The following is a 12,739-nucleotide window of genomic DNA, read 5'->3' as shown; positions in this document are numbered from 1 at the left end:
GCCAGGCTCCACCTACCCCAGCTGGGGTGAGCAGCTTGCTGTGCAGGGCCGGGGGATGAGCAGGAGTTGGGCCAAGGGGGGTTGGCTCCTTAGATCCTTGTCCACTGAGGTGGCCCCGGAAGGACCGCCCCAGGGCCCGAGCCCAGCTGCCGGGCCTGGTCACACTATGAGGCCCTCACTGGCTGTCAGGGGGCTCGGGCCACGGTGGGCCATCCTCCCTGCCCCGTGAGATCTCACACCCTGCACATCTCTAGAGCTGGTTGGCTCACCATCCTGGTCCCCTGAGGTCTTGGCACCTGGCCCTCACCCAGGGTTAAACATTAGTAGCAGATTATCAGTCCAGGGTCCGGGGAGGGTGGAATTACACTTTCACGAGCGTCTCCTCTGCTGGAGCCACCTGTACCGCCCCTGCCAGACATGCCCGCGGAGGAGTTTGTGGCCGGCTGGATCTCCGGTGAGACACTTTTCTCCCCTCTGTCATATCAATGCCAATTGCAGGTCACTCTTCCTGGGGAAGGTGGGTGACCTGAGAGGAGCTGCAGCCAAAGTCCTGGTGGCCTGTGAGAGCCCAGAACCAGCTGTCCCTGGGCCTCCTGGGAGTTGCCCAAGGGGGCGAGGAGAGGACGGTGCAGTGGGTGGAGGCTACTGCCAAGCCCCAGGCTGCACCCCCCCAACCTGGACACCTGTCAGAGGTGAGGCCATGGTGAGCGCTCTCCCAGACTCACCTGTGCCACCAGCTTCATCTCCAGGGCTCAGAGGACAGTTCACCTTTGACATCACCCACTGTCCTGCATTCCGCTCTGGACCTCTGTCCTACCTGGCAATGGGCTGTGAGCCCTGAGGCCAGCTGAGCTGTAGCCCCGGCCCAGCATCTGAGTGACATTCCCCTTTGGGAGAAAGAAACGTCAGAACTCGCCTTCCGGTGTTGTGACCTCCCTGAAGCTGCATGACCAGCTTTTGCTAAGTAGGGCAGGACCAGGAGGTGGCGAGATGCTGAGGGGGCTGGATCCCCCTGGTGCCAGCAGGCGTCCTCTCAGAGCCCCCGACTGCACTGCCAGGGCAGAGCGCTGGGAGGACGGGGCCTGGAACAAGGCCCTGCACTCGACTGCAGTTGTGAGCTGAAGGGAGGCTGGAGCCCTGGAATCCCCCAGTTAGACAAGTCAGCAGGATGCTCGGGGGTCAAGTTCGGATGGGCGATGACTCTGTGTGTCTGGGGTTGGCTCCTCCCCGCCACATGTGCATCCTCCAGGCAGGGCCAGGCTCGCTCGCTCTCTCTGCTCCCCACACCTTCCCTGCCCAGTGCCTGGCACGGAGGAAGGTGCCAGGGGGCAACTTCCACTCCCCCCTGGCACACCCTGGCTTCCTCAGCCCAGCTTGAGGGGCCTTACTCCTAGCACTTTATCATCCCCACAGGAGCTCTGGGCTTGGTCCTGGGACACCCCTTTGACACTGTGAAGGTGAGTCTAGGGGAGGCGCCCAAGAAAGGAAAGATGTTGCCTGAAGCAGACATCAGGGAGAGAGCAGGGCCTGGCTCGCAGAGGCCCTCTCCGCCTCTCCCGCCCTACTGGGGTCCCGCCCAAAGGGCCCGAGGGGTGAGCCGGCTGGACGCCTGGCCTTCCCGCCTGCTCTGTCCTCCCTGTCCAGGTGCGGCTGCAGACCCAGACCACGTACCGGGGCATCGTCGACTGTATGGTCAAGACTTACCGCCATGAGTCGGTGGGTGACCTGGGTTGGGGGGTTTGGGGGCGAGAGGCCTCTGGGCGGTCAGGGCCAGCTTCCTTCTCCCCCAGCAGGGCTCTGCCCCCTCAGGAAGAGAGAAAGAAGATCCAAGTCTGGGGCCACTGGGGGTGGGCTGAGCAGTAGCTCTATGCCCTCCAAAGTGGAGCTGAGGCCATCCCCGGCCTTAGCTGGCCTCCACTTGCCTGTGGCCGGACTCGGGAGTGGTTTCCAGCCAGAGGAGGCCATGCCAGGCCTGGAGAGGGTCAGGGGAGGCTCCCACAGCCCCAAGCCAGCTCGCACCGTGTCTCTGCAGCTCCTGGGCTTCTTCAAGGGGATGAGTTTCCCCATCGCCAGCATAGCCGTGGTCAACTCCGTCCTGTTCGGGGTCTACAGCAACGCCCTGCTGGTGCTGACGGCCACCTCCCACCAGGAGCGGCGGGCCCAGCCGCCCAGCTACACACACGTCTTCATAGCCGGCTGCACCGGGGGGTTCCTGCAGGTGAGGGGGTGCACAGGCACACACACACACACACACACACACTTGCATAGTGATGATCAGTTCACTCCTTTCCCTCCAACCCGCCTCTAGTGACCCACAGCCGCAGACCCCTGGCCTTCTCAAAGGGAACGTGAGGAGTGGTGGGGAAAGGCCTGCTCCTGGGACCTGGCCTGGCAGAGCAGTGGCCTTCTAGGCTGCAGGTCTGGAGGGGAGAGTCATGGAGAACAGAAGGGGCAAAGGGGCGAGAGAGCTGGGGTGAGGGGGGGACAGTGCCAAGAGGACAGCCGTTGGTGCCCACCTCGGGGGGTGTCTGTTGCCATCTCTGACCCTCACCCTTGGCCCATCCACAGATCTCACTGGGAGAGGTCCAGAGTGTTAATTATTAAGTGACTAACCATTTGATTCTGGTCTTTGTTCTCGGTGCTCGAGTACTGGGTTTTGAGGGGTGGGGTAGAGGGGAGAGGGCAGCAGGGGGAACCTCAGCTAAGGGGGGGCCTGAGCGCAGAGCCCAAGGTTCATACCTGGCTTCACCCCCCGCCCCCAGCTAGTACCCCAGGTCACCCTCTACTTGACACCTGCCCTGATGCTCTGTCCACTTCAGGGGAGAGAGCAAGGACAAAGAACAGAGTCAGGGGCTCACTGAGTGAATTAATAATTCATGAGACCCAAAAAGCCCTGGCTTTGCTTCTGCCCCTAGTGCGGGGTTCATGCCTGAATATTTCCCAAACCCCGAGACTTGCATCCCACGAAAACAAGGAAGAGAGTGAGCCCCCAGGCCAGATGGCCTGATTTAGGCTCAACCAGGCCCAGCTTCTCCATTCCCCTCCTCTCTGGTTCCTCAGAAAGCAGAACAGATGGTGGAACTGGGGACTGTCCAGTCGCTGATGGGGACAGGGTCCAGGGACCAGGTGGAGCCCCGTTTACCAGCAAGCCCAAGGCTCTGATTTCCACCCTGGAGCAGAAAATGTATATTTTGCATGGAGATGGGAAGGAACACTCTAGTTAGCATAAAGCAGGGAATGACAACCTCTTGTGTACAAAGGTTGTGTTTGACTCGGCTAAGGCTGGTAAAGTGTATGACGTCCCCACGGCCCCTGTGGACACAGGGTGGAGAGGGCAGGGACCCGAGCCCACCCCTCCCCGCCACCCTTCCTTTGGCCCAGCTGTGTCTTCACCCCCAGGGACCCACCTCCCAGAGCAGCCCTCAGCTCAGTACTGCCCTTGGGCTCTGCTGAGAGGGCGACATCACAGCACCACCTCACAGGGAGGGACCCCAGCCCACAGCCATTCCTGCGGGGGAGGAAGTAAGCCAACTGCCACCCTCGAAAGATCACCACCAGAGCCAGCCTGCAGGCTCCGCCGCCGTCAGCCATCTCCAGGGCTGTGAGCTTGGCTGCCTTCCACAAAGGAAAACAAAAAACACCCAAGTCCAGAAATGCTGTGCTAATCTCGGCTGGGACCTCAGTCCTCACCTGAACTTGCCCTAGTTGCACCCCTGACTCACACCTTGGGCCCTCCCTTCCCTCCGAGCCCCCAGCACCAATGTTACCCCAGATCTGTCTCGTCCGCCTCAGCCATCATATTCGAGGACCCTCAGATCCCACCCTGTCACCCACCTTCTTGGGACTCTAGAGTCTAGGGCTTTGTGAGGTGAATTTCCCCACCCAGGGGCCTCTGAGAGGCGTCTGGCAGGGGGTGAGGCCGGAGGAGTCTATGAAGTCGAGTCCCCAATGCTATCGAGATGACCTCTTTATCCGTGGGGAGGGGTCCATCCCCTGCTGTTTCGTGGGCACAGACGGAATTCTCTTTTGTTTTTCTGGGCCCCAGCCATGGCAATGAAATCACCAAGTCCCAAGCACTGGCCCGCTGGGGAACTCTTTCTTTAGCACCGTGGGTGTGTCAGCAAGTCTGGCCGAGGGGAGGGGCAGGGCTCCTTGCTGTCAGGGGTCTGATGGTAAGGGAGGGGGCTCTGGCCCCTTCCCCACTGCGCGTGAGAGAGGCTGAGAGCAGCCACGGAGCCTGCGAGGTCCTGCAGAAAAGATGCTGCCCTGTCTGCTCGCTGCCTTCCTCCCATCAAGACAACTCGGAGGGATTGTTCCTGTCCCAAGGTCCGCCCAGGCCCTTCGTGCTTCCTTCCCTACAGGCCTACTGCTTGGCTCCTTTTGATCTCATCAAAGTCCGGCTACAAAACCAGACGGAGCCCAGGGCGAAGCCAGGGAGCCGCCCACCCCAGTACCGGGGGCCCGTGCACTGTGCCGCCTCCATCTTCCAGGCCGAGGGGCCCCGGGGGCTGTTCCGGGGAGCCTGGGCCCTGACCCTGAGGGACACCCCTACTCTGGGAATCTATTTCGTCACCTACGAATGGCTGTGTCGCCAATTCACGCTGGATGGCCAGACCCCCAGTAAGTGAAGTGGCGTCAGAGGGTGAGGGACAGAGAGGAGGAAGGAAAGGGGAGGACGGGGAGGGGGACTGTGGATGGGGGGCTGTTTCGTTCCTCGGCTGAATGCCTCCCCACTCCTGTCCCCCAGGCTCGGGCACAGTGCTGGTGGCAGGGGGCTTTGCCGGCATCACCTCCTGGGTTGCCGCCACCCCCTTGGATGTGATCAAGTCCCGGATGCAGATGGCGGGGCTGAAGCAGAGGGCCTACGGGGGGCTGCTGGACTGCATGGTGAGCAGCGCCCGGCAGGAAGGACTGGGGGTCTTCTTCCGAGGGCTCACCATCAACAGTGCCCGTGCCTTTCCCGTCAACGCTGTCACCTTCCTCAGCTACGAACACCTCCTCCTGTCCTGGGGGTGAGCCGGCCAGGCGACTCCGGCAGCTCCCCAGTGGGACCACTGCCCACCTGCCCAGACTGGAGGCCAGGCTGACAGCACTGGCTCGTGAGTCTGATGCAGAGGGTGAACCCCCTTTTATCAAGTCCCCTCCAGTGCTCAGACCAGACGGGGCTGGAGAGACAGTGTGGGGTCCCTGGTCAGGAAGCCTGGGGTCCCTGGCACGTCGCCCCCCTCAAAGTCCAAGGCTGGCCTGGGCCTCTCGGCAGCATGTGCCGATTCTTTGCTTCCTGAATCTGAGAAGTAAACCCAGAGCCAGTGGTGCTGGTGACATTCCAGCCCCCCCCTCCAACCCCGTCCTGTGACTTCGCCCCTTTAAGAGCTGCCTGGTGCTAACCACCCTCCCTGGATTCCAGTGAGGAGATCCTCATTGCCCCCCCACCTCACTTCCCTTCAAACCTCTCCGTGCAGGACTTGAGGGTAGCCTTAATGCCTCCTCTAGTCCAGAATCCTTCAGTGACTCTGTCACCTTCGGGAAAAGGCCCCCTCCTCCCCTCTGCCCCCCAGCTTTCCTCTCCTGTTCTCAGCAGCCCAGTCCTGCTTGAGGTCCCTGAATAAGCAAGCCGTACTCTCTCATCGCTTCCCACCTAGAAGATTCCTTTCCTCTCAGCCAGCAGTGGGCAGTGCATGAAGGCTGACTCCCCCATCCCAGGGCTGAGCCAGCTCCAACCTGGACCTGTCTCCTGGAGTCCTTCCTTGGCTTGCCTCTCCCTGCCCGGAACTGATTTTGGGGTTTCCAGACCTTTCCGCTCATCGCCATGCCTTGATCACAGACTTGGCCTGTACTTAATCATGGTTGCGGGTTTGCTTCTCGGCTTCCCAATTAGACTGGGTGCTCCTTGAGGTCAAGGGTCATATTTCTGGTCATTTCCCAGCACGGAGCCCCATGCTTGAAGGAGCCTGATAAATGTTTGTGAAATGAAGTGTACTCCCAGCCTCCATCCTCACCCCAGCCGCCACATCCCTGCCCACCCTGTCACCCTCTTACCGGCTTCCACTGAGAGATCCCCTCGCCTGGCCCCTCCTGGGGTCTCCAGCGGAGCAGTGTCTGCCTCGCCCACTCCCATCAAGGGCATTTGTTTTCTTCACCGTCTCTATTGCTAAAGGGGAATTAAAAACTAGCTGAAAGGGTTCACTTAATTGGCAAATAAAGTGAGCAGACATCCTAATCTAGTCTGAGATCAACCAGGGCCTCCTTCCACCCGCGCATGGTGCCCTGAACGCCTGGGATTCCTGCCATTTACTGGGGCCCCTGTATAAAGACAATCTCAGTGTTATCACCACGGTTTATACAGGAGGTGGCCTTGGCTCAGAGACAGCATGTCACCCGTCCCAGGCCACACGGCTGCTGCTTTACACAGCTCACCTGCACGCGTCTGTGCCTCCGCCTCCAGAGCTCAGTTGCTCTGCTACCCTGCTCTGCCTGGGGCTTGTGACAGTCCCTCACGAGACACCTAAGCTCAGATTCACGCGGACTCGACCTCCCCGCGTGCTCTTCGGATCCCTTGTTTATGGGATCATGTGTTACAGGCGACAGACGGTATCCTAAGCATTCTTCCCTTCTCACAGCATGGCCTCTGTGCACGCGGCCGCTGAGTGAGGCTCTGTTTCCCTCTGTGGGGACTGCTGCTTGGTTTCTTGCTAGCGACATGTAAGCAGAAGAAATGTGTGCAAATTGCCCATTGCTTGCTTCAGAGGAGTTTCCTCACTGATGGCTGGAAATAAGGGCCACTGCTGAGGATATAGGAGGCTCCTGGAACCTGGGGACTCAGTGAGCACTGCTGACCGGGCCGCCCTGGGCTGCTGCATTCTGACATCTCTTTAGCCTTCACCTGAACTAACACAGTGGGTAAGGTCAGGGGTAATCCCAGCATGGTCCATGAAGCAGCAGCAAGAGGACTTCCTAGAGGGCGTTAGAAAGGCAGAATCCCAGGCCCCACCCTGAACTGACGGAATCAGAATCTCTGAGGCTGGGGCCTAGGAATCAGTGCTGCACAAAACTCTCACTGTGATCTTTTGTTGTTCAGCTGCTCAGTCGTGTCCGACTCTCAGTCGTGTCCCGTGAACTGCAGCATGCCAGGCTTCCCAGTCCTTCATCATCTCCTGGAGTTTGCTCAAACTCATGTGCATTGAATTGGTGATGCCATTTAATAGTCTCATCCTCTGTCGCCCCTTTCAGTCTTTCCCAGCATCAAGGTCTTTTCCAACAAGTTAGCTCTTTGTATCAGGTAGTCAAAGTACTGGAGCTTCAGCTTCAGCATCAGTCCTTCCAATGGATATCCAGGGTTTCTTCCCTTTGGGATTGACTGGTTTGATCTCTCAAGTCTTCTCCAACACCACAGTTCAAAAGGATCAATTCTTTGACACTCAGCCTTTTTCTATTGTCCAGCTCTCACATCCATACATGATTAGAGGAAAAGCCATAGCTTTGGCTATACAGATCTTTCCAGGCTAAAGTTTAAGAAACGGTGCTCTGGATGTTTCTAAGGGAAGAAACGCCCCACCTTTTCAAGCTGAGGAAGTTGTCATTCTGGTAACCTGAACTCAGTTCCAGTGGCCTCCACTCTCACACAGATTCAGGCAACCCATGTTCCTGGTGTGGAAAAACAGGGTCTGTCTGAGGCAGCTGGTGACCTTTCTGTGCCCCAGTTTCCTCTGAGATCCCTTCTAACTGGTCTATCCTCGAGCACAAGTGACCAGTCCCAGATCTCCAGGATGACTGCAATGTCAGGGATTTCAGGCCAGACACTGCAGTGTTGGGGAGCAGTCATTGGACCTTCTCAGGGGAGTCGGTGGCTGGTTCAGAGGGAGAAAACAGCATGCATGTGAGAAAAGGAGGTGGTTCTTAGAAACGGGGCAAGGAGGTCAGAGTGGTCCTCTGCAGTTTGTCATTTCTCACCACCTCACCAAAATGCTTTTTTTGGGACTTCCTTGGTGATCCAATGGTTTAGTTTCGGCACTTCCAATGCAGGAGGCGCAGGTTTGATCCCTGGTTGGGGGACTAAGACCCCGCATGCTGTGTGGTGCTGCCAAAAAATAAAACAGAATCACACAGCTTCAAAAAAAAATTAAAATAATAATGATAGAATTTCCAAAATTAGTTTTTGACTTTTTCTCAAGATTTTTTGATGTAGACCATTTTTAAAAAGTCTGTTGAATTTGTTACAATATCGCTTCTGTTTATGTTTTGTTTTTTTGGCTGCCCTGTATCTTCCTTGCTGCAAGCAGCCTTTCTCTAGTGGTGGAGCGCGGGGGCTACTCTCCAGATGCGGTGCCCAGGCTTCTCATTGCAGTGGCTTCTCTTGTTGCAGAGCACGGGCTCAAGGCACTTCAGTAGTTGTGGCACAGAGCTCATTGGTTGTGGCTCACAGGCCCCAGGGCATGCAGGCTTCAGTCGTTGTGACTCCTGGGCTAAGCCACTGTTGCTCGCAGGCTCTAGAGCACAGGCTCAATAGTTGTTGCACACTCCCTTAGTTGCTCAGTGGCACGTGAAATCTTCCCAGACCAGGGATCAAACTCACGTCCTCTGCACTGTCAAGCAGATGCTTATCCACTGTGCCACCAGGGAAGTCCTGCAACTTTGTTTTAATTAGATCCTTGCTGCTGCTGCTGCTAAGTCACTTCAGTCGTGTCCAACTCTTTGCAACCCCAGAGACGGCAGCCCACCAAGCTCCCCCATCCCTGGGATTCTCCAGGCAAGAATACTGGAGTGAGTTGCCATTTCCTTCTCCAATGCATGAAAGTGAAAAGTGAAAGTGAAGTCGCTCAGTCGTGCCCGACCCTCAGCGACCCCATGGACTGCAGCCTTCCAGGCTTCTCCGTCAATGGGATTTTCCAGGCAAGAGTACTGGAGTGGGGTGCCACGGCCTTCTCCGAATTAGATCCTTTGGGGGCTGTAATTCCACCCGCAAGCTTGCCTTTGCACTGCAGGGCACAGAGTTTCTGTTTCCTCCCTTCCTCTGTGCTCCTCGTTAGAACCAGAGAGAGTGGCAGGCCCCCCTCTGGCTGGCCATGTGGTCCCAAGCCAAAGTCGCTTCCACTGGCCTATGGCAAGGGCTGCCAGCTGGCCTGGAGAACAGTGCTGGGGTGAGGCGAGGGTTAAGCGCGGTGTGATTAGAGAGAAAACAACTCACTCCTCTTGGAAAGGAGGGTGGAAAGACAAACAAAGATCAGGCAGGAAATGACCAAAGATATTTTACAAAGCCAGATGTTTTTATTTCAGCAGGGGCTCAGAATGCGCCTGTTAAACTCCTTAAGGAATTAACGCATGTTGTTTGGCATCATTGGGCTTACTTTGTGTTTCAGCTGGTCAAGAATCCACCTGCAAGGCCGGACAACTGGGTTCGATCCCTGGGTTGGGAAGATTCCCTGGAGAAGGGAAAGGCTACCCACTCCAGTATTCTGGCCTGGAGAATTCCATGGACTGTATAGGCCATGGGGTCACAAAGAGTCAGACACGACTGAACGACTTTCACTTTTACGCATCATTATCTGAGACTGATTCAGAGAGGAATCCCTGAAAACTAGGAAATAGTAAAGGAACCTGCTTTGAGGTTGAACATGGGGGTTGTGTCTGAGGGTCACAAATAAACGGTCTACAACTTGGGTAAACATCTTAAACAGTGTCTCACTGGATTTGGGCCATCAAATGTCCTACTTATTTTTTTAAGGTCTTTATTGAATTTATTACAATTGTGCTTATATTTTTTGTTCTGGTGTTTTGGCCCTGAGGCTTGTGGGATCTTAGTTCCCTGACCAGGGATTGAACCTGTTCCTCCTGCACTGGAAGGTGAGGTCTTAACCACTGGACCATCAGGGAAGTCCCCTGTCGTATTTATTCTTACAGCATCAATCACAGTAGGAGAAATGGAGGAGACTAATTTCTGGGTATAGAGACTCGAGGGCCACACACGCAGGTAAAGAAGGACAAAGCAGCACCCTGGGCTGATTCTGGTTAAACCACGTTTGCCAGACGCACTGAGCCAAGAGGAGTCGCACTGCATTGGCGTCTCTGGCCTGGGTGCTGTCCCGAGCTCCCGGCCCACATGGCCAACTGTCTCTGGTCGCAGATCCTCGAGCATCCTACACGTGCCTGGAGTTTCCGGAGGCCAGAAGAGCAGCTCTCCTTCTCCCCTGCTCCCACTTCAAAAGGGTCCCCAACCTCTGTGAATCCTGCTGCTAAACTTGGGACTGATTCTCCCTTTTCCAATCCTACTAACACACCCCAAGTCCTGTCTGGAATCTGGACAAATAACTTTTCAAATGCAAATCTGATCAGGTCCCTCTACACCTCTTGCCCCTCGATGGCCTCCCATTGCTCTGAGGAATCGAGGCAGTTTCCTTCCACGGCCTGTAAAGCGCTCGGACATCTCTTTGCTCCCTCCCATTGCAGGACATTTGCGTTGCTCACGCTATTCTCACTATCTGTGTGCCTCTGGCTCTCAGTTCAGCATCACTTCCATAGTGAAACTGTCCTCAGCTCCTCTTTCTAGGTCAGTGTCCTTTGGTTTAGGCCAGTGATTCAGAATTACCTGGTGGGCTTGTTAAAATACAGATTGTTGGGTCCCCCTCAGAGTTTCCGATTGAGGAAATTTGGAGAGGATCTGAGAATTTGCTTTGCACAGTATATTCCCGGATGCTGCTGGTTTCAGCCAGTTTGAGAACCACTGGCTTGTACTTTTCGTGTTCTCTCCCCTTTTCAGTCTGTAATCACATACTTTCATTTGTGTGACCCTGGTGGTTCAGATGGTAAAAAATCTATTGCAATGCAGGAGACCCAGGTTCAATTGCTGGTTGGAGAGGATCCCCTGGAGATGAGAATGGCTACCCGCTCTAGTATTCTTGCCTGGAGAATCCCATGGACGGAGGAACCTGGTGGTCTATAGTCCATGGGGTTGCAAAGAGTCGGACATGACTGAGTAACTAACATTTTCTCTTTGGTTATAATTGTCTCTTCTCTAAACTACAAGCTCCATGAGGCAGAGACCTTGACTCTTTTGCTCATTAAAATGCTAGTGGGCTTACAGAAGCTCAATATATAATTGTTGAATGAATGAATGAATGAAAACTGGTCTTTCCCACTTCCTCCCAGCAGGCTGGCACTCTAGATTTTACACAGAGCCCTCCTACTATAAGGCATTAGGTTTCAACCATGATAACAAACGTGATTGTAAAACCATTGCTAACTTTGCAAGAAGTGAGGGAACTTTCCAAAGACCCCTTCAAAACAAGGAAGTGAGTATGTGTTGGAACTGTGCTGCCCTTGAGGCAAATGGTGACACAGAACTTGAAAGAAACACACAGAACAGAAGACTTTGGCCCAAATTAAGTCAAGATCCTGGAAAGGGCTACACCTTTAGTGAGAGGAGAACAGAAAGACTCCACCCACCAGTAAAGGGAACCTACAGAGAAAACTGCCTTTCCCTGTGGTGGGAAAATATTCGCAATAAGATGAGCTCCTGTAACTGGTCAGTATTATGTAATAACCCAAATAGGAAAATAATTTGAAAAAATAATAGATATATGTGTATGTATAACTGAATCATTTTGCTGTACACCTGAAACTAACACAACATTGTTAATCAACTATAATCCAATTCAAATAAAGAGTTTTAAAACAGATGGGCTCCTATGAACCACAGCATCTGCTACCAGAGTGTCCTCCAGCTGTGGGACACCTTCCTCCCAGAAATTAATTTATCATGAATGTAGTGCCCCCTTGTGTCTCATAGGAGTAACTACAGGTTTTTCCAAAGGAGAGTCCCCAAAAGGCGATTTTCAGGTTTTCCAGAGATTAAGTGCAACCAATAAAAAAAAAATTCCAGGACCAAAAAACCACCAGACCCACTAAGAAAAAAGCCACCACAAATTAAAGCATCAAGAGAAACAAAAGCAAAAGATTTAGCCCGCCAGGATTTCAGGCATTACACTCAGCAAATACAGAATTTAAAATAACCATGCATGAAAGATCTAAATATGTAAAAGAATTAAAAGAGAGGAAACAAGAGAGTACAAACATGACTATAGGGCTTCTCTGGTGGCTCACTGGTAAAGAATCCACCTGCCAGTGTAGGAGGCATGGGTTTGATCCCTGGTCCAGGAAGACCCCACATATCTCGGGGCAACCAAGTCCATGTGCCACAACTACTGAGCCCACACTCTGAACAAGAGAAGCCGCTGCAATGAGAAGCCTGCGCACCGCAGCTGAAGAGTAGCCCCCACTCCCTGCAGAGAAAAGCCTGTGCAGCAACAAAGGCCCAGCACAGGCAAAAATAAATAAATAAAATCATTTTTAAAAAAGTTTAAAAAAATGATTTATTGTTGTTGTTCAGTCGTGTCTGATTCTTTGTGGCCCCATGGACTGCAGCACTCCAGGCTTCCCTGTCCATCATCAACTCCCAAAGCTCGCTCAAACTCACGTCCATCAAGTTGGTGATGCCGTCCAACTGTCTCATCCTCTGTTGTCCCCTTCTCTTACTGCCTTCAGTCGGGGTCTTTTCCAATGAGTTGGCTCTTAGCATCAGATAGCCAAAGTACTGGAGCTTCAGCTTCAACAACAGTCCTTCTAATGAATATTCAGGACTGATTTCCTTTAAGATTGACAAGTTTGATCTTGCAGTCCAAGGGACTCTCAAGAGCCTTCTCCAACAACAGTTCAAAAGCATCAATTCTTCAGCACTCAGCCTTCT

At 54.3% G+C, this 12,739-nt stretch overlaps 1 protein-coding gene across 2 annotated transcripts; it reads left to right on the top strand.

The window, feature by feature from the left end:
- Positions 1-365: 365 nt before the first annotated feature.
- SLC25A45 (solute carrier family 25 member 45) lies at positions 366-6,220 on the top strand. 2 transcript variants are annotated; one of them, XM_027959552.2, is made up of 6 exons: positions 366-454; positions 1,414-1,457; positions 1,645-1,716; positions 2,033-2,218; positions 4,362-4,620; positions 4,748-6,220. In XM_027959552.2, the coding sequence occupies exons 1-6, from the start codon at positions 418-420 to the stop codon at positions 5,014-5,016; spliced, it is 867 nt and encodes a 288-aa protein (XP_027815353.2). In that variant the 5' UTR covers positions 366-417; the 3' UTR covers positions 5,017-6,220. The 2 variants fall into 2 exon arrangements, with proteins under 2 accessions (XP_027815353.2, XP_042094286.1); XM_042238352.2 differs by lacking the exons at positions 366-454; positions 1,414-1,457; positions 1,645-1,716 and having other exon boundaries at positions 2,033-4,620.
- Positions 6,221-12,739: the final 6,519 nt, after the last annotated feature.

The sequence above is a fragment of the Ovis aries genome, chromosome 21 (assembly GCF_016772045.2).
Source record: "Ovis aries strain OAR_USU_Benz2616 breed Rambouillet chromosome 21, ARS-UI_Ramb_v3.0, whole genome shotgun sequence".
Lineage (NCBI taxonomy): Eukaryota > Metazoa > Chordata > Mammalia > Artiodactyla > Bovidae > Ovis > Ovis aries.
The sequence above is the reverse complement of the archived record's forward strand: the minus strand, read 5'-3'. Positions and strand labels throughout refer to the sequence as shown.